General features: G+C 37.0%; 4 protein-coding genes across 6 annotated transcripts; 2 read left to right on the top strand and 2 right to left on the bottom strand.

The window, feature by feature from the left end:
- Positions 1 to 1,012: 1,012 nt before the first annotated feature.
- LOC306857258 (ras-related protein rab7) lies at positions 1,013 to 11,640 on the top strand. Its single transcript, XM_079397106.1, has 6 exons — positions 1,013 to 1,369; positions 5,824 to 5,886; positions 6,999 to 7,125; positions 7,490 to 7,708; positions 9,604 to 9,732; positions 10,409 to 11,640. The coding sequence occupies exons 2-6, from the start codon at positions 5,834 to 5,836 to the stop codon at positions 10,502 to 10,504; spliced, it is 624 nt and encodes a 207-aa protein (XP_079253232.1). The 5' UTR covers positions 1,013 to 1,369; positions 5,824 to 5,833; the 3' UTR covers positions 10,505 to 11,640.
- LOC306857257 (abasic site processing protein HMCES-like) lies at positions 11,505 to 16,205 on the bottom strand. The gene is made up of 7 exons (XM_079397105.1): positions 16,081 to 16,205; positions 14,716 to 14,921; positions 14,501 to 14,644; positions 13,664 to 13,843; positions 13,413 to 13,567; positions 13,127 to 13,319; positions 11,505 to 12,602 (listed from the first exon to the last, which is right to left on the bottom strand). The coding sequence occupies exons 2-7, from the start codon at positions 14,902 to 14,904 to the stop codon at positions 12,402 to 12,404; spliced, it is 1,062 nt and encodes a 353-aa protein (XP_079253231.1). The 5' UTR covers positions 14,905 to 14,921; positions 16,081 to 16,205; the 3' UTR covers positions 11,505 to 12,401.
- Positions 16,206 to 16,258: 53 nt separating this feature from the next.
- Positions 16,259 to 21,742, bottom strand: LOC306857259 (transcriptional adapter 3-like). Of its 2 annotated transcripts, none has more exons than XM_079397107.1 (9): positions 21,375 to 21,742; positions 20,730 to 20,963; positions 20,397 to 20,647; positions 19,470 to 19,575; positions 19,212 to 19,344; positions 19,001 to 19,104; positions 18,803 to 18,903; positions 17,062 to 17,253; positions 16,259 to 16,777 (listed from the first exon to the last, which is right to left on the bottom strand). In XM_079397107.1, exons 2-9 carry the CDS (start codon positions 20,937 to 20,939, stop codon positions 16,585 to 16,587), a joined length of 1,290 nt encoding a protein of 429 aa, XP_079253233.1. In that variant the 5' UTR covers positions 20,940 to 20,963; positions 21,375 to 21,742; the 3' UTR covers positions 16,259 to 16,584. The 2 variants fall into 2 exon arrangements, with proteins under 2 accessions (XP_079253233.1, XP_079253234.1); XM_079397108.1 differs by having other exon boundaries at positions 20,730 to 20,975.
- On the top strand, positions 20,745 to 25,343 carry LOC306857260 (actin-related protein 2/3 complex subunit 4). 2 transcript variants are annotated; one of them, XM_079397110.1, is made up of 7 exons: positions 20,745 to 21,071; positions 21,983 to 22,082; positions 22,344 to 22,462; positions 22,546 to 22,657; positions 22,741 to 22,836; positions 23,344 to 23,514; positions 23,607 to 25,343. In XM_079397110.1, the coding sequence occupies exons 2-7, from the start codon at positions 22,080 to 22,082 to the stop codon at positions 23,610 to 23,612; spliced, it is 507 nt and encodes a 168-aa protein (XP_079253236.1). In that variant the 5' UTR covers positions 20,745 to 21,071; positions 21,983 to 22,079; the 3' UTR covers positions 23,613 to 25,343. The 2 variants fall into 2 exon arrangements, with proteins under 2 accessions (XP_079253236.1, XP_079253235.1); XM_079397109.1 differs by lacking the exon at positions 20,745 to 21,071 and adding an exon at positions 21,586 to 21,772.
- Positions 25,344 to 25,722: the final 379 nt, after the last annotated feature.

The raw sequence follows: 25,722 nt of genomic DNA on the forward strand, positions 1-25,722 counted from the left end.
ACCGTTTTTTCTCTAAAAATATACTTGAGTAAGAGTAAAAGTACCCATTTTAAAATATACTCTAAAAGTATTAGTTACCCAAAAAATGTACTCAAGTAAATATAACGAAGTAAATGTAACTCGTTACTACCCACCTCTGCCCTGTTCTGAGATTTGGATTCTGGTTTTGGATTTAGTATGGTTTAATTTAAAATTGAATGCTCAAAATAAAATCCAGTATGGTATAACAGGTCCAGCAGGGGGAACTATTATTCCATCAAAGGTTCCATTTACACAAAGACAAAACAAGTTGTAAATGTATATAACATATATCAAATTAAAGTAAAATAATAATAAAGAATTTAATTTGCAGCGTCTTTCTCTTTTTTTGGTTGTGTTGTGGGTATTTGCAGCCTGTGTGTTGTCAAATTGACAAAGTTGTTTTCTTAATTTGCTGGCGTTTTTTTCTATTTGCAGCGCGTTGAGCTCTCTCAGCCACCGTAATTGTAGCTCATATCTGTACAATAAAATAAGTTAAATAACGCACATATTAAATAAAGACACATAATAGCATTACATGCATGTAATGTTTGGTTGGGGCAAACTCTCACATTTTATTGGGATTTGTGACATGTAGCCTATTTATAAAATTACACTATTTATGACCAAACAATGATCTGATAATTTAAAAAATAATTTGACATTAAGCTATTATAGAAGCCCATTTCAGCCACATAAGAAAAACAAAACATCTAAGTTACAATTATGACATAAGTCAAACTTTTCATATGCTAAGTTATAATTACGCCATAGAAAGTCATTGTGACAAAAAAAATAAATAAAATAATTATGACGTATTTATGATTTACCTAAGCATGATTTTTAATACGGTGGACATGGGCTTACATATTTTTGTAGTCGATACTTTTGTGGTGAATAAAAAAAGTATGTGTCATTACAAAAAACGTGACTTAAAAACACCCTAAAAGTATGATAAACCCCTCTTCAGAAGAGGGTCCAGCTTTTAGGGCGTGTCTTCTGGGGCATGCGCGATGACGTCCCCTGCGTGATAACATCGCTGGCTTTCACAAGGTTGTTTTGGAGGAAGTTAAAGCAGATCCCGAAACAGAAAGAGAGAAAAAAAGATCCGTCGTCTAACAGGGGGGCAATAACGGTTACAGCACCCGTATCGGTATCCCCGATTCCGGATTAGTTCACTCATACACTAGCCTAAGCGCTCCAGTGTTCCGCTGGCGACAGGGGCTGCTACTGTTTGTTTTCTTCATAAACATCAGGCTTGTGTAAGGGCACGGTAGCAATTTAGCTCACAGGCTACACCACGGCACGAATACTGACTGATATTTGCTAGATCTCCTGCTTTATAAACCAGGTGAGTTGTAAAATCAATATGTATGCTTGTACATGTTCAATCCAGAGACTGATGGTGTAATTGGCGTAAGCTAACTTTACTGACGTTAGCAAACGAGCTAATTTGTTATGCTGTTAAAGGACATTGAGATGGTTTATTAATCGTTTATTCGTGTATAAGCTTAATTTCTGGTGAAAATCAGTCATTTACTGATTACTCTGTGATATTGGTCTGTCCCTGTTCAGGCCCTGAATAATCAGGTGTTTCTAGTTACCCTGACAGGCCTGGTTCGTTAACCATAACGCCTCACAGATCGTTCTCTTGAGCTAATATACACAAGAATATATCTTTATTAAATGCCGTGACACTCTGAGATATGGATTTTACAGCGCCGTCTTGCTTTTAGATGAAAACTGATGATTGCACAACCAGCAGCCGCATCAAATACATTCAGTTTCTGCTTGTATGTTTACAGCACACTGAAACAGGTGTGGAGTATTGCGAAATAAGCCGTTTTAAATAAACAAGAAGGCTAAAGCCTCCATTACACTATAACGTCTTTATAGTTCAAAAGTAGCGTCATATAAGACGCGCATGATATGTCAGTTGATTATTTGTTGCGGTTGAAATGGATGCCATTCTTCTGTTAAAGGAAAGTGCTCTGCCATGTGATCCGACTTTACCGACTGTCATGGGTTCCAGATTAAATATCGAGGCGTAAAACTGTCTTGGGCTGTGTTTCAAAATCTAGCGAGCTGGCTGCCTAAACAGTTCAGAATAGTATACTACTCGTACTATACAGTATATGCAGTACGTAGTATGTAATTTACACACATTAAGGAGCTTCTTTTGGTCCTTATGGCAAATTTGCATGACCTGGTGAACCATACAAAATCTGCATAGGAAACTTCCCAATTACTTGTATTCTTATTAAAATGATTGGAATGCATCAGCAAAAATGAACAAAACTATGGTAAAAATATGAAAGGTTTTGTTTTTTTGGTTAGTTTGCACATTTAATTAATTTTGCAGTTGCTATTAATATCATAGGAACATCAGGGTCATGCTGACGTTATAGATGTACAGTTGTATATCTGGGAATGTATTTATACTACAAGATAAAGATGCAGCCGCGTTTACTTTAGCAACTTTATCAATTTTCAGTAGAAATCCAGGAATTTCATGTGATTTTGAAAGATTTTCCCAATCAGATTTCACAACAGGTTGACAAACAGAAAGCTGCTTGGTTTAGAAAAAAATGGGTTATCTGCTTGCTGAATTAAACAAATTAAACTGAATTAATCGGGTTCAGCAGCATGTTGACAATAACACGGATGAAAGCTAGGCTGTGAGGAATAGACTTGCTGTTTTAAAATGCCATGCACTGTATAAACATCCTAGATCATGTCATTGTCACAACTTTTAAAACAGTTTTACGGACTTTTTGTCCACTGAAAGTTTTTTCAGAGAGACATTTAGTCAACTCAGCAGTCTGTATTTTGTAGTGGATATGGATTAAGCGGAAGGACCCTTGATGGGCTCAAAGAGCATCAACATGACCCGCTCACTAATCCCCCCACCCCATACCCCACTTGAGAACCCAGGTCACAACCCTCCAGGAGGAGGGTGAACAAGGTATGCGGACGCCCCCTGCCTTGCATAGTCCTGTAGGCTGCGCCGTTTAAACAACCAGGCAATTCTCATAATTGGGCATGGGACACAAGCTCAGGTTTGATCACCCTGTAGCTGGCCACCTTTGATGAGGGTGTCTGGTGTTGAAAGGCGGAAACACCCCCTGATTCAAAGGTACACTACTGAGGATGTGTCCCGAAATTTACAGCTTTCCCATGTCTGAGATACATCTCTCACGCCACTCTCAACATCAAGGCAAATCTCATGTGCATACCATCCATTGGCACAATGGACAGTTTACCATCACGTCCCGTGTTTCATGATTCCTAGTACACTCAATAGTACTACACTACATTGAATGCACTGTACTTCTATCTTCACAGTCTGGTTTTCACACCTGTCAAAAATTAAACGTGGCGCTCCCCTGACTAAGGTCTATGTGATAAAGCTGTGGTGATGATCTAATATGTTGTGTTGCCTAATATATTGTCACATAATTAAAAAAAAAAAAAAAAAACAGTAGGCAATACAACATTATGTGAGCAAGAATTCATTTTGGGCATCCAAGTCATGTTCCTAGTAAAAAGAAGAAAAAACAAATGCTGCACATGCCTTTGATGCCCAAATATGCAGCCTAGGTATGCAGGCAGCTTGTTAGGTTTTGAGACGGAGCCGAACTGTCATGAAGATGAACCATTAAAGTCTTTTTATAGTGATTTTATGTGTAATATGGGCTGGCCAGGGTACACATGAGATTACTTCGTTTCAACCCTGCTGTGTTCCAACCATAGTGTTGAAACGTAAGACGATCAGAGGAAAGACATCAGCAGTTTTTCAATATCCTGGTTATTTTCAGGGGTTTCCTTTCTTTCCATGCATTTCTTTAGTTTATTATTGGCAATTACATCTTTTCTTAATGGTTGTGTAGTATTATAGAAACAATGTCTTTTAAGAGACAGCAAGTGTTCCAGGTAGGTGACTTTGAGTTATGGTGCTTGTGTGGAAGAGCTCTTCAGTCCACTTGTGGATGCTACTGAACCCTGATGAGGGTTTTTCTTTACAGCAGCTTTTTAGTATTTACTGCTGCTTGAAGTTTAACACTATTTGTTTAAATTTTTTTTTTTTTTGTTATTGTAATTCAATGTAAGCCATTTTTAAAGAAAATTAAGCAATTGTTTCATTCCTGAGGATCATTTCATGATGTCTTGCTTATTTGGAACCTTTATTTGTCAGTGAACATAAGCTAAGCTTTCATGTAGGATCAGCATAGTAATAAGAAATGTCGGTTGGATTTTGATATTCATGCTAATTTTGGTGTAGAAAGAAGCATTTTTCAAGGTTTTAGCAGGATATGTCAGAAAAAGTTATTTCTGCATTTTAAGTGGAAAAATTATGCCTTATCTTGATTAAAGCTAACAAAATCTCCTGGTTTTTGAACATGCACCATAAACTTTAGTCACAGTAGCGCTATATTTAACACGCCACTTTTTTTTAACTCTAGGGGAGTTGTAAAATGAGCCCATTTTCAAAAAAGTTTTTAAGTGGAGTGTTCCTTTTAATATAGCAGCTGGATAGGTGGGTAATATCTTACCGTTTACTCATGAGCAGAGATTTTTTTTCCATCTAAATGTTTGAAACTATTGTTTGCTCTTGTAGAAGTCTAGAGACTGATTTAGATCAAGAAAGTCAAATTAACTTTTATCATTACAATTTTGGTATCGATATACCATTTTTATTATAGTAGTAATATGCTTTTTTCATATCCTATAACTGTCTTTAAACTGTTACATTTGTGACCTTCAAAGTTCAAGTAAAAACACAATGCTTGAGTTAGAGGTGGTCTTGATATGCTCAGCCTCTGTGATGTCTTTGAAGGTGATTCACATTTTTGAGATAATTGCTGAAAAGAAACATCAAACCTTATAAACTGACATGGTTTAAATTGTCATACTTCTATTTTGCAAGGTATTTCAATACACCAAACTCTTATACAAATACATTTTAGTAGTTACTTTTATTTCATATTTCTGTAGCTGACATCTATCTAGCTATATTTGCCATTATCGAACAGCTTTTGCTGTTCCTGTATTTGTGACATCACAAATTGTAAATCCCGCCTATGGAAATTGGAATGGTTGGGGGGTGGGGAGAATGCTTGGTTGAGCTCTGCACGTTTCAAAATGTATATTACCGTTGCACTTATCTGTACATAGTCAATGCAGTTATTTTTAAGCTGTTGTTGACATCCTATCTAAAACGTGATTTAGCCAAAAAAAATAACAATAACGTTACCACTTTAATATGTCTTTCAGTATCTGTGCGTGCAAAGGTTCTGCGCGATCCTCTTGTTCAATATTCTTGAGGTCTTAATTGATATGGCAATATTGGCTACCTTGCTGTTTTGGCAAGGGGCGGGGCAATACTGAAACGCCGTGTAATCTGTTCACCAATCACGCACTGGGACAGCTAACCAATCACAACACACTTAGTTTTTTGGAAGGCGGGCCTTCATCAAACCCGGAACTAATTGAGCCGTTTGTGTCAGGCTGGGTAGAAAGGTATTGTAATAATGTAAAATATGTGAAAAATAATGTGATTTTCGAACCACCAAGCATGAGAGCATGCACACCCCCAAAACAAAATCAAGACTTTGTAAAAGAGCATAATAGGACCCTTTTAACTTCCTAAAGTGTTTAGCAGTGATCCATGCCCTCACATTCCTGGCCTGGATAAACAGCAGTACCTCACCCGATGGATCTGTACTGACAGTTTTGGCTTTCACTTCCTTTTTATTCATATGAGTTGTGCTGTTGGCCTCATGCTCTGTGCTTTCTCCTCCCCAGCTGTGACACTATGACATCAAGGAAGAAAGTTCTTCTGAAGGTGATCATTCTTGGAGACTCTGGGTGAGTTTCCACATTCAATGCCTTTGTAATAAAGTCAGGGCTACTGCCACTTTTATTAGCTTTTAAAGGGATTGTTCACCCAAAAATGAAAATTGTCATTATTTACTCACCCTCAAATTGTTCCAAACCTGTATGAGTTTCTTTCTTCTGTTGAACACAAAAGAAGATATTTTGAAGAATATTTATAACCAAACAGTTGACGGTGGCCATTGGCTTCCATGGTATTTAAAAAAAATAAACAATTCTTCCATATGGAAGTCAGTGCCTGAGTAAATGAAGACAGAATTTACATTTTTGGGTGAAGTATGCCTTTAAGTGTGAAATTTTAGAGCATTCTGTTAAACAGTATTATAGTGTTAATATATTAAATTAATAGATTAAGTGCTATATTCGGCAGTGACACTAAATATAAAGCAGCATGAGAAAAGCGCTTGTAAATTTGAGTTGTGAAGTTTTATGCTTAAAGGGTACAGAAAAATATTAATAATAAAAAAGTAAACAGACAAAACATCTTCCTGTTGTGTTGATTTTGTTGCATATATATTTTGCAGATTTTGTGTATAAATTTTATATTTATTTTAATTCAACTTTTTGATCATAAGATAAATCAAATTGAACTAACTGCATCCGTTGCCATTGAGTGCTAAATGAACCGTGTCCCACAGAGATATGCCACATGTGCATTTAGCTGTTCAGCTCAAAATTGTGTATAGAAATGTTTGAACGTGCACTAAAAATACACTGCACTTTTTTGACTGACTGTATAAACTTATGTTTAAATGATTCACGACACGCTGGGCATATAAATGTAGTGTCATGTCAACCACCCAAACACAAAACCTCCTAAAAGCCTCCTAAAAATCATTTCCTCATGATCTCTTATGAGCTTCCCAGATGGGAAAGTTTGTGGTTGGGATATAAATTCTCAAGAAAGTAGGTTGTTCATAAAGGGAATGCAAATTTTATGACCTGCATTATTAATGTTCGTTGAGCATTTCATTTGGTGTGACTCATAGTTCTGCACAGTCACAAATAGATGTGTTGGTTCTCCGTTGTTTTTTTTTGTTTTTTTCCTGCCAGGTGCTGATTTAAACATTGTTTTGTCTCAACAGTGTTGGGAAGACATCTCTGATGAACCAGTATGTGAATAAGAAGTTCAGTAATCAGTACAAAGCTACTATTGGAGCAGATTTCCTGACAAAAGAAGTGATGGTTGATGACCGACTTGTCACAATGCAGGTAGGGATGATGGGTTATTTTTCTAAAAGCATGTGATGCTTTGAAATAAAAAATGAAAGCATCTGAGGCATTTTTTCTTTTCCCCATACCAGTGTGTGTCATCTCATTATATTAACTAGCTTTACATTTTTCATTTTATAGACTGAGAGAAGGCTTTAAAGACTTTATTTGTGATTTCTGTTATCATTTCTCACCCTAATGTTGTTTCAAGCATATGACTTTGTCTACTGAGGAACACGTAATAATAAGTGTCACTGGCATACTGTATAAATCTGTCTGTTTGTAAATGTTTTATAATGCAGACTGACAGAATGTTCATATATGAAAGAAGGCTTATGTGAGTGTTCTGTGTTGTTTCATTCAGATATGGGACACAGCAGGTCAAGAGCGGTTCCAGTCTCTGGGTGTGGCTTTCTACCGCGGTGCTGACTGCTGTGTGCTGGTGTTCGACGTCACTGCCCCAAACACCTTCAAGACACTGGACAGCTGGAGGGATGAGTTTCTAATCCAGGCTAGCCCGCGCGACCCAGAGAACTTCCCCTTTGTGGTGCTGGGCAACAAAATCGATCTGGAGAATAGGCAGGTGGGTGCAATAATCTCTGTCGTAAGGGTACATTGAGATTGACGTTTTATACTGTTATTTTAGCATGTTGGTCGCACCACATGACTTTTAATTTGATAGATAAATGTTTTCAAAATATTTTTAAGAATTAAAGCCATTTTGTAATTTTTCTGTAATGTAAATAAAAAATAAAATAAAATTATGACAAGCTACTTAATGTTTTCTTTTAACTGTTTTTCTTTTTCATTATTATATCAAAACCGTTGTACCACCCTGACAATTTTGAAAATAAAATCAATCAAAACATGCTCATCATGTAAAAGGTGTATGTAAAAGTCATAAGTCCCATCACACAGCAATACTAGTGAATTGCCATAAAATTACCGGAACGATTTTACTAGTAAATACAAAAATGCACTGTTCACACAGGCAACGACCGGTCTTTTTACCGGTAAAGCACCATTCACACATCAGTTTCAAAATACTGGTAAATTCTCTGACATCACTAACCAGAAATGACATCTTGACGGCTGCATCTGTGTTGTGTTTGTAAACATGGAGGGGTATACGTGGTCAGTGTTTTTGTTGATGTTTTAATTTTTGTGTCAAACATTCACATTCATGCAGCTGCTTTTGGCGCAGAGACAACTTCAAACCGAACTACACAGTGTGGAAGGGGACATCTGCATCAGAATGTTATGATTGGCCCAGAGTAGACATCTTATTTCAGCATGTTCTGAACTTGTATGAGTTCATACCAGTAATATCGTCCTGCGTTCACACAGACCTCATTACTGTTAATTTAATGGTAATGTTACAACTTCTCATACCGGAAAGATAAATTCGGTATTTTAGAAAAGATCCTGTTCACGCATGATGTCTTAACGGTAATTTACCGGTAATTTACCAGTAGACTATATGTTTGAAAAGGGCTATTGTGAGTATGAATTGCATTTTTAGTGCATTTTAGAATAAACTAATAGATTGTGAAAAGAAAAAAAAAAGTTATTGACCCATGTACATATAGCAGTGTGTACGGAATATATTTCAAGATCGTGTCACATTCTAAGAGGCCAAGGGATCTAATTTAGGACCAGCTGTGCCCTCTCCGTACACACGTGAAGCGTTTAAACCCCTGAACTATCAGTGAATGACACCTAAAAAAACTTGTGGAGAAGACTTATGAATTTTCATCGAGCATGCTTAAAAAAACAAAAGTTTAGGATGACTGGAAATTGTGTTTTTGAAAGACGTCTCTTATGCTCACTTAGGCTGCATTTATTTTTTATCTAAAATACGGTAAAACATTATTACAGGTATTATAAATGAAGTATTCCAGTTACAGCCATTCCTCCAGTCTTCAATGTCACATGATGTTTCAGAAATAATTCTAATGTGCTGATTTGGTCGTCATCTTTTTGTGGAAACTGTTATGCTTTTTTCCCCAGCATTCTTGAGATTGTCCTCACTGCAGAACATAAGATCCAGGGGGCAAGGTTGGATCCAGATCCAACTCCTCCCACCTTACATATGCCTAAACCTACCCGTCTCCACCCCCTGATCCCTAAACCCACCCATATCCACCCCTAAACCTACCAAACTCCACCCCCTAGATGCAGATTCAACCCCGCCCCCTGGATCATTGTTCTGCAGTGAGGGGCTACTGGGATTCTTTAATGAAAGTTTAAAAGAACAGCATTTATTTGAAAAACTTTTGATCCATTTAATGCATTCTTATTATTACCCTAAACTTTGAAACGGTTGTGTACATTGAAGGAGCCATATCGCCTAGTGTCATGGTAGAGGCTTTTGCAAACACACTTTTTCTCATGTTGAATACAATCATGCACCTATGACCTTAATCACAGTCTCTGTGAATTTCACATTTTGCTTCTTTCATACATTTTCGCCCGCAGGTAACAACCAAGCGGGCACAGGCTTGGTGTCAGAGTAAGAACAACATCCCGTATTTTGAGACCAGTGCAAAGGAGGCCATCAATGTAGAGCAGGCTTTCCAGACCATCGCGCGCAATGCACTCAAACAGGTATGTTTGTTGAAGTACGTGTTGCGTGCGTTGGGTGTGAAAAGTGATGAAGGCCAAAGTATCCTTACGAACAATACACTTGATGCAAATTTCATCATTAGCATAGTATGCACACAGTCAAGAATTGCGCTCAGCACACGTGCCTTGGTTTATTGCATGAATTAGTTTGTCCGCAAGGTGGCAACATTAAGGCCCATTGTTTCTTAGTCGAAAAGAAATCCGTGAAAAAGAACAACAACATACTACTGTAGATGGTAACGTCACAACATTGTGTAACGAGTTAAGAGATACAAGCGCTAGTTTAAACGGGTACAACAAGTAAGATTTTTAACAGTTACTTTCTTGTAATTGTGACTTTTTTGTCTGTCTGAATTATGAGTTGACATTTCGCTATTTTTTTTTCCCTGCCATGGAAAAAAAAAATAGAAAAGATAATTGAATTTTTCTCACATTTTTTCGCAAAATTGTTTTTCTTGTGAATTCTGAGTTAATATCTCACAATTCAGAATCAGAGACGAGGATGAAACTTTCTAGTTCACACGTTGAAAGCCTATGTTTCTGTCAAATGGAATATACTTTAAAAGGCTGTGTATTTGGCTGTATGTATATGCTTAGTGTTTGCGTCAACTATAGTATACTTTGGACTTATCTGTACCCATTTTTTTTTATTTTGTAGGAAACCGAAGTGGAGTTATACAACGAGTTCCCTGAGCCAATTAAACTAGACCGGAACGATAGAGCCAAGCCATCAGCAGAGACTTGTAGCTGCTGAGGACCTTCCAGGAGGCACAACGTTTCACCCTCAGCCTCTCTGTCCTTGTCTCTGCCTCACTCCGTCTCTCTTGCGTTCTTTCTTTCACCCCCCGTTCTCCTTCCCTCCCCTTTACTCGATATAATCACTGGCCTTTGTAGACGAGCAGACTTCCTCTCCTTCAGTATCCTACACAGTTCTCATTCACAGCCTTAGACACAAACACACACCCACATATGCTCAAGAGGCTCAATCTGAGACCCGTTTTCGTACACGAACCCTGACACCTTGCACCGGTTCTGCAGAACCGTCTCCTCTCCTACGTAAAAAGTCCTACTGAAACTCTTCACAACACTTGAATGGCTCTTGAGACTTTTTATGATCCAGTCCCGCAGTGCAATTGGAATACGTTTGACGTGAACGCTGAAAGATGGGGGGTGTATCAGAGCCGTGCGTTGATACCATAACTACCCACCATGTTCAACTGCTTCATCATTGTGCTTGAAATAAAATGGCGGCCTGGCGTAAAGCATGCTACATTTGCATCTTAAAGTTTTGAACCTGAAAACGCTCCTCAGTTTGTGAAGTCCCGAAGCACTGGAGATCTACCATTGCCCCGCTTTTACATCTGAGAACTGCAATTAATCCAGTGTACGCCCAATCGCTGTCCTCAAAATGGAACAGGAAAATATGAATAGCAAACCATGCAATGGGAAAATTAGATATTACATCTAAATGATCTACTATTCATACAATGACAATTAGAATTTTTTTATCATCAGTCCTCATGTCAGCATGACCGAATCACCGCGAGTCTGCCATGAACAAGTAGTGGCGTAGACGATATCTTGTCGTTTTTGTTTCTTTCATATCTTGCCTGGACTCCACCAGTAGCTCAGGATGGTAAAAACTTTAAGTGCTCAGTATCACTCGGATCATTTCCTGTCCACTTGTGCATTTATTATTGTAATTATTATTATCTGTGTTACATTATATTCAAATAAACACAACTAGACAACATTGGGGGAAAACTGAATTGTTCATGACATTTAATGAAACAAAATGCACAGCATATACATTGTTCAAGATAAATGTATTTCAAAGTAATGGAAATAAAATTAAGTTGTTGAATAAACCGGTGTATTTTGTGTTTGCTGTACATCGTTATTAAGAAGTGAACTGGAACTATTTGAAATGAACGAATGAAATGTCTACAAATCAACTATAAGTTACATAAATGTTTATTTTCATCATATAAAAAGGAACAATACACACTACTACACACTGACTACTTGGCAAATGAGCTGTCAACTGTCTTAAAGGAGAAATTCTCGAAACTGCACTCATTCTCAGGCCATCCAAGATGCAGATGAGTTTGTTCTTTGAAAGAACAGATTTAGACAAATTTAGTATGACATTGCTTGCTCATCAATGGATCCTCTTCAGTGAATGGGTGCCGTTAGAATGAAAGTTCAAACAGGAGATAAAAACGATAATCCACACGTCTCCAGTACGTCAATTAAAGTCTTCTGAAGTGAGCAGCTGCATGTTTGTAATGAACTAAATCCATCAAGATGTTTTTAACTTTTTTCTAACGTTTAAACCATTGCTGCTGGATAAATAAAAGGCCTCTATCAATAATATTGCTTTCTCTGGTAAAAGTCATCTTATCTAACTCATTCTTACGGCACCTGTTCACTTGCACAGGATCCACTGATGAGCAAGTAATGTTATGCTAAATTTCCCCAAATCTTTTTTGTAGAAGAAGCATCAACAACATCTTGGATGGCCTGAGGTGAATACATTTTCAGCTATTTTTTCATTTTCGGGTGAACTACTACTTAAAAACACATTTTTAGGCATGTCGAGGTGCATTTTCAATCTTTTGGTCATTCTGAAGAACATTGTGATTCTGTTTTCAAGTTCTTGGTTTCTTGCTGGAACCCGATCCCAGCAGCCACTGCTGGAGAGGCCCAGCCGGCTTGCCTTGCTTCTCTGCTACAGGCTTTTCTTCAGGTGCTTTAGCTGAAGAGTCTTCATCAGGAGTCTTCCTCTTAGTTGGCGAGGCAGTTTTTAGCCAGCTCATCATCATTTTACTGCTGGCAGTAGGTTGAACGGTCTAGAAAGGGTAGAAGGAAGGAGGTTAGTATTTAAACTAATCAAGAAGTTCACATTCATATGTCAAAAATTTGAATAATGGTTTGCGATCTTTATGATCTTTTCAAATGTCTGTAATGTATACATTTCACTTACTCTTGTTCTAGACCCAGAACATAAATCCTAAACTATGAAAATCCATCATAAAAATATTAACACATTACCATTCAAAGGTTTGGGGTATTTTGGATTTTTTTGTTGATAATAGAAAATTAATTTCAGCAAGAACGCATTAAATTTCTCAAAAGCAACAGTCATTTATAATGTTAAAAAATATTTCTATTCCAAATAAATGCTGTTGTTTTCAAATTACTATTCATCAAATAAATTGCATCTTAATTTATTCCAATAGAAAAACAGTAATTTCAAGCCCTAATTATATATATATATATATATACTGTATATTTATAATAGAGGATAAACGAATAAAGTAGTGTAAAAATAGTTTGAAGTGCATTTGTTTTCTAAAAATGACCAAATGTTCACCTTCTTAACTGTGGGGTCTACAGGCTGCAGACACTCTGGGGAGTTGTTGCGGGAATTGTTGACCAATGAGGAGACGGGGTGAAAGGTTAAGGAGGACTTTGGCTGCAGTAATTTCATTGCTTCCAGTGACTTTACTTCTCCAAAGTCCAACCACCGTCTCACCTCATCCTCTCCGTCCAGCACGGCCGGCATCCTGTTACACAACACGTTAACTCAAGGTTAATTTGACTCATCACAAAAGTTGTATGACTGTGAAAACTCCATGAATCAAATTTATACCCTTAACCTGTCATGGATGCTTTGAAGATTCGGAGAGGAGTCAACAGTAATAACAGTGTAAGTATACAATGTCTCTCCACCACAAGGAGGAGTCCAGGAGTCAAAGAGCCCTGCTATTGTCAGCAGACGCCACCCTGTCCAGTCACTGTTGTCTTGATCACTCTGTAGACAAGTGGAGGAATAAACAGACGAGTAAGACTGGGATAAGTTAACAAATATACTTCTTACAGACTTTGTCTAAGTCAGACTTTGGCTAACCTCTCCTTGGTCCAAACTTTGGTCACTTTTTGTTTTCTGTGTATTTTGTTGACTAGGCACTTGACCTCCTTGGCTTTGAGGGAAGTAAATGAAGAAAGGCTGTTTCTCTTTCTCCGTTCGCCTCCATTCATAGAAGCCATCGGCTAGAATGACACAGCGCTGTCCTTTCAGAAGAGGATCCTGTACAATATGTTTTCAGCAACAAGTCATATGTCTGTCCACAGAATATTAGAAGATATTGGGTGTTTAATACATAACAGAGTGCCACAATACCTGTTCACTTTTGTTCAGTGTTTCTTTTTCCTGATTCAAATTTCTGTATATAATATTTAAATATATATACCCCTGGTTTCACAGACAAGGCTTAAGCCTAGTCCCAGACTAAAATGTAAATCAGAGCTGTTTCAACTGAAAGAAACTTGCACTGATATAAAGTATATATACTATAAGGTCTGTCTTCAGTGGTTTATAAGTAATTGTTACTTATGAATTTTAGAAGGTTATTAATAATCAGTCTGATAGCCCCTCCCCCTTTGTGACGTAATTAAAGCTGTGACCATTGAGTGCATGAAGTATCCAACACTCCACACTTCATTTTTTCGGTTATTTAAGTGCATTTTATCCAGATATTTAAAGTGCACTTTTTCTTTTAAGAATTTTCAGTGTGAATGCACTAATCACACTTATACTAATCACACTTATATTTATACTACAAAATGTCATAGAATAGTGCATAAGTACGCGATTTTGGACACACCTTATTATGTTGAGTTGAACTTTGGACCAATGAGATATCACTGCTCATGTGGAATGAATGAGGGTGTCAGTCTTATGTACCTTGTAAGACTTCTTTTCTAGCAGGCTCTCACTGCGACAGTTAGAGGTGTTGTACTGCATCTTATTGGGGTCATTCTCTCTGAACCAAGCTGGGACGAGACCCCAGCGCATCGCTGCCAACACACACTCATCTACCGGGGCATCCTATGGAAAGCGCTTCATTAAACAGCTGTTCTTCAGGGACAAACGTTGTGGATATATGTTTTTTGACATGCCTTGTTGAAGTGTCTGTTGGACAGCAGAACAGGGCTGAAGGACTGAGGACTCTTGTTGTATGATGGCCGGTATTTGTCAGTGTCTCCGTCCTTCCATTGGGGCCTGTGTGGTTGTCCTGTCCTGTCCCGATAGCGAGCCGCACGACTGAGTTCATGCGGCACAAGAGTGCAAGCAGTTCTCCCGCACATTCTGGCACATGCCAAACCTGCGTGACGTCACCACAAATTAGACAATGCATTTACTTAATGCTTTAAATTAACGGTCTTGCTGAGATTTTGCATTTATTTTTGCTAAAAAACAACACAGGAATTTGCATTTATTTGTATAGCGAATGTCTTTCTATAATAATTCTGTAGAATTTTCAATATGGTACATTTACTTTATAATAATATAATACATTCTTTATTCACAAATGTAAATGGACATCACACACACACACACACACACACACACACACACACACACACACAACTACTTATTTTAAAACAGAAACAGGTCACTTACCTTGATTATTTAAAATTAACCAGAAATAAAGCAAAATTACTATACATTACGAAAAATCCTTCAGTCTCTCGTCAATCTTTTGTAGTTGATTTACAATTCACAACATTTATGTTATTTGCATAAAGATGCTGATATACATATCTGTACGTTTTATAATATTTTTGTTTATCTTAGTATTTCATTTTTCTTTACATTTTTAGCTTTGGTTGTGTTCACTGTTCAAAATGTTGCAATAAAAACCATTTAATTAACGCAACATTAAGCCATCAAAGCACTTCTAAACGCGCTGCCGATCGGTTCTTTCAAACGGTTCGAAAAAGCGATTCAGTGATTCTTTTGCGTCATTACGTAAACGTAATCGCGCGGTTTCTGACGTTCAAGGAAATCGTCTTGGCTGTGAAAGTTCCTTACTTTTCTTATAATTCTTGCTCAAGCAGTCCTCAGTTTATTAGAAATCAGGCATGTGCGAAGACGGTTCTCAGTGATATATCGACTGACTCGACAACCGCTCCGACAGTCTTCCTCATGACTCGTTCTACCATTTCATCAAGACCCGACTCACATGAACGATTCTTTCGCGGAATTGTAGCTACCAGGTCGTTAAAACTTGAGCAACATCACAGTTTCATCCGTTTCCTTGTTTTAACTTCGCAAGAGGCTGCACGCCGTTTAATTTTACTTCAAAACTTCACCTCAAAGCTTTTTTTTTTCAGGTGAAGCGGCAGGACAGCTACAGTTGCATGCAACGGTTTCTGCACACCCACAATTTGCGTCTTTATAAACTGGCAAACACGATACAGATGCACTAACAGATAATGCATACTACGAACATAAAGCCGTAAAGTAAAGGACATTCCTACCAGCTCAACAAGTCTTATTCTGAGGTAAAAGATGTAAGAGCAGAGAGCAACGATGGCACTGTTCACCGAATAAAGTGTGTAAACAACAGGAAATGGCGCCCTCTGTTAGAACAACCAGTCATAACAATTCAAATCAAAGCTTTGCATATAGAACAGAATAGCGGTGATAAACACTAATCTAGTAATTTAACAAGTTTTTATTTTCAAACATCAGACACATAGAACTGAATTCAACATGGACTGAAATAAACGACGGCATATATACAAACCCAATATTTCCATGTACAATACCTTCATAAAATGCTTTATTTTCTTTTACACATTTATTATCACAGCTAGTAACATCAGGTCTTACTTTATATGGAGAGTAACCAAAATATATGAGCATCATATTAAATGTTTACATGTTCTTCAAGCTGTTTGAATGTTGAAGTTGTCTTTATGAAGTGTCCACAACCAACGAACATTAAAGAAAACACACCACATTATAGCTGCCGGTCATATTTATCCATCTAAGAGTTTGAGAATACTTTCTCTCTCTTTCAAAGCTTTCCAAGCCTGATCTTTTTCTTTTTTCGTTGGAGTGCGTTTCTTTTGCCTGGCTGCCATGATGCGACGGAACGCCTCCATAACCTCGTTATCAGCCACTCGAACCCGCTGTCGAAGCTCCTGTTTTCGCATTTCTTCCCGTGCCAACCTGCATGAACAGGGCGGAAATTAAAAGGTGACTTTCCTCATCTCACATTAATCCTGTTTTTCACAAAGTATAATGGGAAAAAAAAAATACTGTACCAAAAGATACATCTAAAAATACACACTTGACTGCTTCAATACAGCTCTCTAAGTTGTCATCTAAATAAAACTATAGATAGAAAATCATAACTTGTCACATCACACTGCTCCCTCTAACTCTTTGAAAGATTACAGGCTTATTTTCACGAGCTAGTCTTCAGCTAGTTTTGACCTAGATCTGAGACTCACTTGAGCAGCTCCTGCTTGCGTGAGCGGTTGTGAGCGGTTAGCACTTTGAGTTCAGCCTGTCTTTTCTGCAGCTCGGCCAGCACCTCGTCTTCAGACTCTCCTCCGACACCTTGCCTCTCATCAGAGTCCAGCAGCCCCTGAGACACCAGCTCCTCTCTTATACGAGCCTCCAGAGAGCGTGTGTGAGGCACACTGGGAACAACAGAACAAAAGAAAATTTAAAAATAAAACTGAACCTCTTTACTTTATTCATGTACACGAATACTATTTCAAAGAAAAGGTATTTAAAACTTTTAAAACTCAAAATGCCTCTAAAACAACTTTCCTTTATGGATAATGTCACCCAGGCAAAATAACTGAATACCCAGTTTCACTCACTCAAAATGAAGTAAAATAAGTTGTGAGCGCTGATTTATGTTGACTATAAATAGAAAAATTGTCAACATATTGCCAATTTAGCTAAAAAAGGGACATTTCATAGTCTCACTTTTTATAATGTAATAACTCATTTTTTTGGTCTCTGCTAGTACACAAGGGGAAAAAAATTTTATAAATACTATTATCAAAATCAACTAGATGGTGGGTTGCCTGAACAACTAGTTAACTAATCAATCTTAATTGCCCCTAAATGATTAGACTGCTTTCATAAGATGTGCTGTTTTGGAATACAGTTTGAAAAAGCACAACAAAATAAGGTAATAAAACAGAGTATTTTTAACTTGACATGTCATCTTCAAAGCTTGTGGTGAGATGCGCAAAGAAAAAAAAAAGTGCCAAAAACATCCACCTGAATGTGTTTTGATGTAGTGCTGGTGAGCAAGAATACATAATTATCAGAAGTGAACAAAGTGTTTACAAAATATTTATATTTAAAATAAATGCTGTTATATTGAACTTTATATTCATTAAAGACTACTTAAAACATAAAAAAAAAAAATAATAATTTTAAAAAATTATTAAAAAACATTTACAGCACAACTGTCATTGAGCATTAAATCAGCATATTAGAATGATTTTTTTGTTTTCTTCTTTTATTATTATTAACAACAATTTACAAACCTGAATAACAACATGATATCACATATCAATTCAACTTTCCTCCCACCCACCCTTCCCTTGCGGTCTCTTTAAAATGGGGTACCTAATGGATAGAAAAGTAAACATAAAACCAAAGCCACAGGAATCATAAAAAATAATAAAAATAAATAAATAAATAAAAATACAGCGTTAAGCCATTCATTCTGATCTTCTCAGCAGCTATATTAGAATGATTTCTGAAGGATCATGTGACACTGAAGACAGGCGTAATCATGCTGAAAATTCAGCTTTGATCACCCAGAAATAAATTACATTTTCAAATTTATTAAAATAGAAAAGATTTCTTTTAAATTGTAGTAACATTTCACAGTATTGCTGTTTTTATTGTATTTGAAGATCAAATAGATGCAGACTTGGAGAGCATAAGGCACGTATTTCAACATTAAAAAAATAAAATCTGGTTGCACTTCATTTTACAGTATGTGTACTTACATGTACTTACCTGAGAAAGTACTGTAATACATGATAAATACATGGCGTAGGGTTAGGTTCAGGGTTATTACCTATGAGTAACAGGACTGTAAGATAAAGAGCTACCAAAAATATTAATAGAATTTATAATTCCAACCCAAACTTTCGAATGGTAGTCTAAATAAACAAGTAAACATCACTAACTGACTAAATCATAAAATAAAACATTTACCTGAAGGCTTTACCCTGGCTACGAGGCGATGTACCAGCCCCGTCATCCTTCCCTGGAATGTCTGGAATGGGGGAATCCTCCATAGGGGATATGATGTTTTCCTACATATTTGAAAAAGGATATGACTAAAACATAATCTGAGCTGACTAAATATTGCACAACATAAGTACATATTTTAGCACATCATGAGTCACTGACCTCAACAAGTGCTTGTAGAAGCCGCTGAGTAAGAGGGCCAAAAGGACAACCGTCCTCTGGCGGTTCATACGGAGACTCTGATTTCTTCAGTAGGGCATCTACATCTGTACAAACCAGAATAGTAGAAGATGAAAGCAACAGATTTAAGGCTAGACGCAACAAAAAAATGTCAATGTTGCAACTGGAATCTCATCTTAAATGACACCATTACCTTTAGCATCCAGTTCAGAAAGAGGACCCATCATGCTTTTTTTCTTGTCGTTGGCTCTCGCCCCCTCTCTTTGCTCCTCCAACAAGTCCTCCTGAGCCCAGCGTTGGGAATAGTGCTTTCCAAGGGCTGGGATCTGCAAAGAAAACCAACAGTGAGTGCCAACACAAAAGCCATTTAACAAGCATTTCTCTGAATACAGAATCAGTTGAAGAAAAGGAAAGAGCAGGCTGCAGGAACTGGTTTCTAAAAGATCTTTACCTTGTAGTATTCAGCTTCATCATCAGGGGGTTTGAGCAGCTCTTCCAGAACTCTGATCTCTTCATTTGTGATGTCTGCACAGTAAGGCTCCACTGAGGCCCAGAATCTGTTTCACACACATATATAACCACAAAAGACTAAATACATCATTCAAGAGTTTGGGGTCAGTAAGATTTTTAAAATGTTTTTGAAAGAAGTCTCAACAAAACTATTTATTTGATCAAAAATACAGTAAAAATGGTATACGGTATAATAATACTGTGAGATATTACAATTTTAAAGTATTACAAACTGAATATATTTTAAAATGTAATTCATTCCTGTGATGGCAAAGCTGAAATTTAGAAGCCATTACTTCAGTCTTTAGTGCTACATGATCCATTTATTATTATTATCATCAATGTTGTAGCTGTGCTGCTTATATTTAATAATATTGTTATGTTTTTATGTAGTAATATTTAATAATATTCATATTTTTATGTTACATTTATTAATATTTGTTTGGAAAACAAGATATATTTGTTCGGTAAAATAGAAAGTTTAAAAGAACCGCATTTGTTATAAAAAAAAAAGAAAAATAAATCTTGTGTAAATTTGGGGATTATAAATGTATTTACTGTCTATTTAATGCATCAATTTAATGCATTTAATTGCTGAATAAAAAATTAAGACTTTGATCTGTGTTTAAATATTAAATCTGTGTTTAAATAATATTTGATCTGTATTTAAAAGATAATCTTTGACTGAATACTCATAACTTAATATGTCCCCTCTGGAATCAATAAAGCATGCAATGAAAAAGTCTTGAAATTTCAGCTAAACAAAATTTAATATCTAAGGTTTCTGTAGGAGACATGATGGCAAAACCTGTATCTTGTATCTGGTTATTCCAATAAATATACATTATGCATCTCAGTTTCAACAAACCTGTTGGGAGCATCATTTTTAGGGTTGCGGGGTATATCTTGGGGGTCGACTTCAAATTCAAATTCCTGGAGCTTGGTCTGTATGTTCTTAGACTTCGGTCTACCTGGCCCAGGTCCGGGACCATGACTTCCTTTTCCATCAAGCTTCTGTTTTTTGGGCTTAGAATGGCGAGAAGAGGCAGCGAGATCTGGATCCTTCCCTAATTTCAGAAACCTTTTGTCACCTTTTTTGTCCTGCCAGTCTGTAAGGATCTGTTTCAGAGAGTAAACATAAATCACTTTAGACATTTTAGGCAGTGAGTGGGAGAAAGATAAATAGAAAAACACTGCTCACCTGTCTCTGTTCTTCCAGCGCCCTGAGACGTCGACTCGCAGAGGACAGGAGTGTTTCCAGCTCCAGCTGAAGAGTGTCCAGCTCTTCAATGCCAATGCCATCGTCTTCTGAGCGGCTGAGTACTGCTGTGTAGCGTGGACACACTTTCACATGGTCCACAGGTTTGAAGTCATAGTACTTCAGAGGGGGACAGTCCTTCAGTTCACTCATCTTCTCATGAACAGGAACCTATATCTGAAAAAAAGACTATTAGAAAAGGTTGTGTGGTCATGCGGTAAAATGCAAGCAAACCCAGAAGAGAAGGACTTCTGTAACTTAGATGTTATTTATAAGATTTTATAGGTGAAAACTTAAATCTTTTATGCATTGCATCCCTGTAATGTCTTTCACTCTTATGTAATACTGACGCCTATATATGATACCAGTGTGTGATAATGTGCAGCCATTTTTAGCTAACAGCTACATGCTAATTCTGCTGCTTCCTCTTCAAACCACAGACAACCGTTTGTTACACTTTATCAATAAATATGTATATTACTTGCAATGAAAAGACGTATGTCGCCAATTAAACAATATGTTAAAACACCAAAGATAACACTAACTGAGTTCATAGAAGGCATTTATTCATAAAACGGTATTGTTTACCTCCGATGAAGGGGCCTCCATTACTGACTAAACCATTACCTCAGCACAGGGGGACAAAACTTTAAGTTTAAAAAGATTAAGTTTTAATAACAAGAACCTGGCTTTAGTGTGATCAACGTACGTTTTAACACAGTTTGACCAATATTGATGTACTATTTGCAAGCTCTTTTTTCAATACCAGATAAATACCCCCTCTCGGCAGTTACCATCCACAACATAACATCGCAGCGTATATAATGGTATATTCCTGAATGAAGCGAGTCCAAACATTATTTCTAACCACAAAAGAGTTCAGGTTTATTTCAACACCGTTATATTTTTTGATCATAACATTTATGACTACAGTGTATTTGACCTATCGTGTTATTGGCCATATAAGGAAGAAAAAGCGAATAAAGGTAAGAGTGATCCTGGGCTTGACCGTAAATATAAGAATATGTGTGAAATGATTACTGTCGTTTAGGTGTTTATGTAATTCTCCCATTATACGCGCTTCAAATAGAAACACAAGAACTGGTATTTGAATGAAAATGTATTTAATTATATATAATTAATTTGTATACATTTAAATCACGATCTCATGATTAACATCGATGCCCTTCTAATAGGTGTATTACGGGAAAGTGAGCACGCAATGGAGGCGGGTTTTCTCATTTCCAGGCGTGGCGTGCGGACTTCCGTCTTCCTCCACAGACCTCATATAAAATGGTAAGAGATTTACATTTCTTAAAGTTCCTTTGATTGTTTTTTTTATTATAGTGCAAGCAATCAAATGACGCAATAAACAGACTTGGCGTAAACAATTTGCACGCGCTCGCCGTAGTGTTTATTTGATCGAGTGATGTTAGTCTGTCTTGATTTATGCTAGCTGGCTAACGCCAGTGATTTTACAGGCAAAACCTATTATATGGACTATTAGCTTCTAGAATGAAGAGCTGGTTAATTAAACGTTCTCCTTTTTGTATGTAGACGGCAACATTGCGACCCTATCTGAATGCGGTGCGCGCCACTCTTCAAGCAGCCCTGTGTCTGGAGAACTTCTCCTCTCAGGTGGTGGAGAGACACAACAAGCCTGAGGTGGAAGTTAGGTGAGGAAATCACTCATCAAGCCCACATCCTTCGTATGTGTTATGTATTTTAATATATGTTCAATGTACGTGTTTCAATGCAGGAGCAGCAAAGAGCTTCTGTTGCAGCCTGTGGTCATAAGCCGCAATGAAAAGGAGAAGGTCCTGATTGAGGGGTCCATAAACTCAGTGAGGGTCAGCATCGCTGTCAAACAGGTAAGAAATTCAAGATGAACTGCACAAGATCGATGTGTTTTTGTTGCTGTGATCTTCTAAAGATATTACTGGATTTCTCTTAGGCTGATGAGATTGAGAAGATCCTGTGCCATAAATTTATGAGGTTCATGATGATGCGAGCAGAGAACTTTTTCATCCTGCGGAGGAAACCTGTTGAGGTGAGCTTCTTTACGAGGAAGAAATATGAAATTCATTAAAACGAGCGTGCATTAGTGATGGGAGAAACAAAGCTTATTAAAAGAGTAATCAACTAAATGCAATTAACAAATGATCTAATATCATTAAATAATAAATGTTTGCATAATGTGTTATTTCATTAATTTGCAGTGCTTGTTTTATTAGGCTAATTAGAGACTAATCACTCCAACTCTTCCTTTTTATTATACAAATGTGTCATTGGAGTGTCTATTACATGCAGTCATGATTTAACAAAGCCTCTTTTACTGAAATCATGTGACTTTGGCAGTTTGGTGCATGCTTCAAAAAAATAGTTTTCAGAGTATTTCGAAAGTTGTTTTTGGTGGAGTCATGTAGGTGTAAGAGAAAAAATGCATGTTTATGTGTGATAAATCTTACGACTTGAAGTGCATAGCTGAATGACGTTGTGCATGTGAAGCATCTAAACTATTAACATGTTTTCTAATTTCCTCATTTGTGCTTTTCAGGGCTATGACATCAGCTTCCTCATTACCAACTTCCACACAGAACAGATGTACAAACACAAGCTGGTGGACTTTGTTATCCATTTCATGGAGGAGATCGACAAGGAGATCAGCGAGATGAAGCTGTCAGTCAATGCTCGGGCCCGAATTGTCGCAGAGGAATTCCTCAAGAATGTATGTTTAAGATGTTGCATTTATATCACATGTTTAAATGAGTGGAAAATGTCATTTTTAAATTTGACTGTTTTTATATTTTTTTGTTTTAGTTCTGAGGATCCTTGTCTACATTCCTAATACCCACCAGAAATTGGTGTTGCTTTGGTTCTTGTGGACAAAAACATTCAAAGGTTTTAAAATCTCCACAGAGCAAAGGGGAAAGAGTTTATTAGTTAGCAACCAAGCAAGAAGATCTACAGGAACAACTGGCCAGTCTTGCAGCACTATATGCAGTCCCCTTTGCCTTCTGTTCAAGGTGCTCCTTGTGCCCATTGATATTAACAATTGTACATTTAGTCAAGAATTTATTACTCTCGTTTTCTGTTGTTAGGAAAAAAAACAAAAGAAAACACAGTCAAGGCAGGTCCTTAAAAGTATTACCTGTAATTAATATTGATGGGCATAGGAATCTTGTTGGACTGTAGTTTTTTTGTTGTCTTTTATATACATGTACTCACATGTTTTCATTTTTGTTACAATGAAACAAAATCAGGAATTAATTCAATGTTAAAGAGATAATGAGAGAAAAAAGAAAATGGGTGTTTATATTTTGGCACTGCTAAACTCCAATATTATAACTATATAAAAAAACCTGCGTAAAACATCATGACAATAAATTCAATAAAAAACTGCACCTTTTCTGGTAGTTTTTACTCTTTTGTTTGTGCTTTCTATCCACCTATATACATTGATCCTTTTGCAGTTTTAGTTTTTATTTATCAGCTTTTTTTCTGATACAATACCATCTGAAACGTATTGAGCCAAGTGTTAACATTGCCAGGTCAATTGTGCTACTCGTGCATTCTGTGCATAAACCGTAAAGCTAGACTGAGTACAGAAGTGGATATTGATCTTCAAATGCTTGGTAATCAATAGAAAATTCATTACGTGATCCATCATTTTGAGCATTATGACTTGAAAAGGTGGGTAACAATGAGTATTGGGGGTAGTTTAGTCGATGAATTGTAATCAAACCGTGATAATGGTTTGTTGTTACACTAATTGCACTAGAGAGGACATCATAACAGCACGACCATTCATCACATGGTATGTAAAATCTTGAAAGATGTTTTAAATTTGCAAAAAAGAAAACGCTTGACAAAGCAGTAAGCCTTGTTGAATTGAATGAATGTTAGAATGGTTTGCTAAATTTTGTGGTTTTCACTATTGTTTATTTAAAACTTTAATAGTAAGACTACAATGAAGCATCAAGCAATCTTTAGCCACTCCACTCTTTCCTGCTGCTCTGAACAAAAGTGGATTTTTCATGGATTGTCTGGGAATAGCAAGGGCTTTAAATGCATTTAGATAGTGGTCGAATGTGAGTATCTCCACCACAGGTTTCTATTCAAATTCTTCGTACCAAGTATTCGTGTTTGTAATTGACAGGGCCTGAGGTTGTGTGACACTTCTTTCCACTTTAGTGGCACAGACTCACTAGAGAAAGAATCCTGCCAAGAGACAGCCACAGCAGGATGCACATCCTTTTGAGTCCGTCACGCACAAACACGTAATATTCCATGTCAGTTGACAATGCATTATTATTATACTGTTCAAATATCATGTCTGCACTTATGAAGGTCAAGGGCTGAGTAATTCTGCTCTCATATCAGTGCAAAGGGATCCAGTTGACCCCACAGCAATTCACACGAGGATTAATGTAGGCTTTGTGAGAAACGTCACATGCAGGTGGCTTAGCTTGTTTTTGTATTTTGAGTGGGTTAAAATGCACTGTAGATCTGTGACCATGAAAACAACTCCCAAAATAAAAGACTAAACTGTATCTCATGGGAACTCATAACATTTGTTTTATTAATTCTACTACAATATATTATATACAAAAAATAGATAATATGATTTGCATTTGGCTTTGGTTTGTAAGTCAATACTCCATATCAGGCTTTGAACGCCACCCACATTTTGCACACATGCCTTCACTACAGATGCCATCACGTACATCTAACCTTCACAGTTAGCTTTTGCATTTCCTTTAATTTGGTGTCTTTTTCAACAAAAGTGTCATCGTGGAAGTGGCACAAAACTTGTTGAAACCTAAATCTGTCTCGTCAGACTCAAAATAATGAGTGCTATAGTTTAAGGAATTAATGCGAATTAAGAGTATTCCTTATTCCTTGACTCTTCCCTGCTCTCAAAATCTTGCACAGA

Source organism: Barbus barbus, assembly GCF_936440315.1.
Source record: "Barbus barbus genome assembly, chromosome: 37".
Classification (NCBI taxonomy): domain Eukaryota; kingdom Metazoa; phylum Chordata; class Actinopteri; order Cypriniformes; family Cyprinidae; genus Barbus; species Barbus barbus.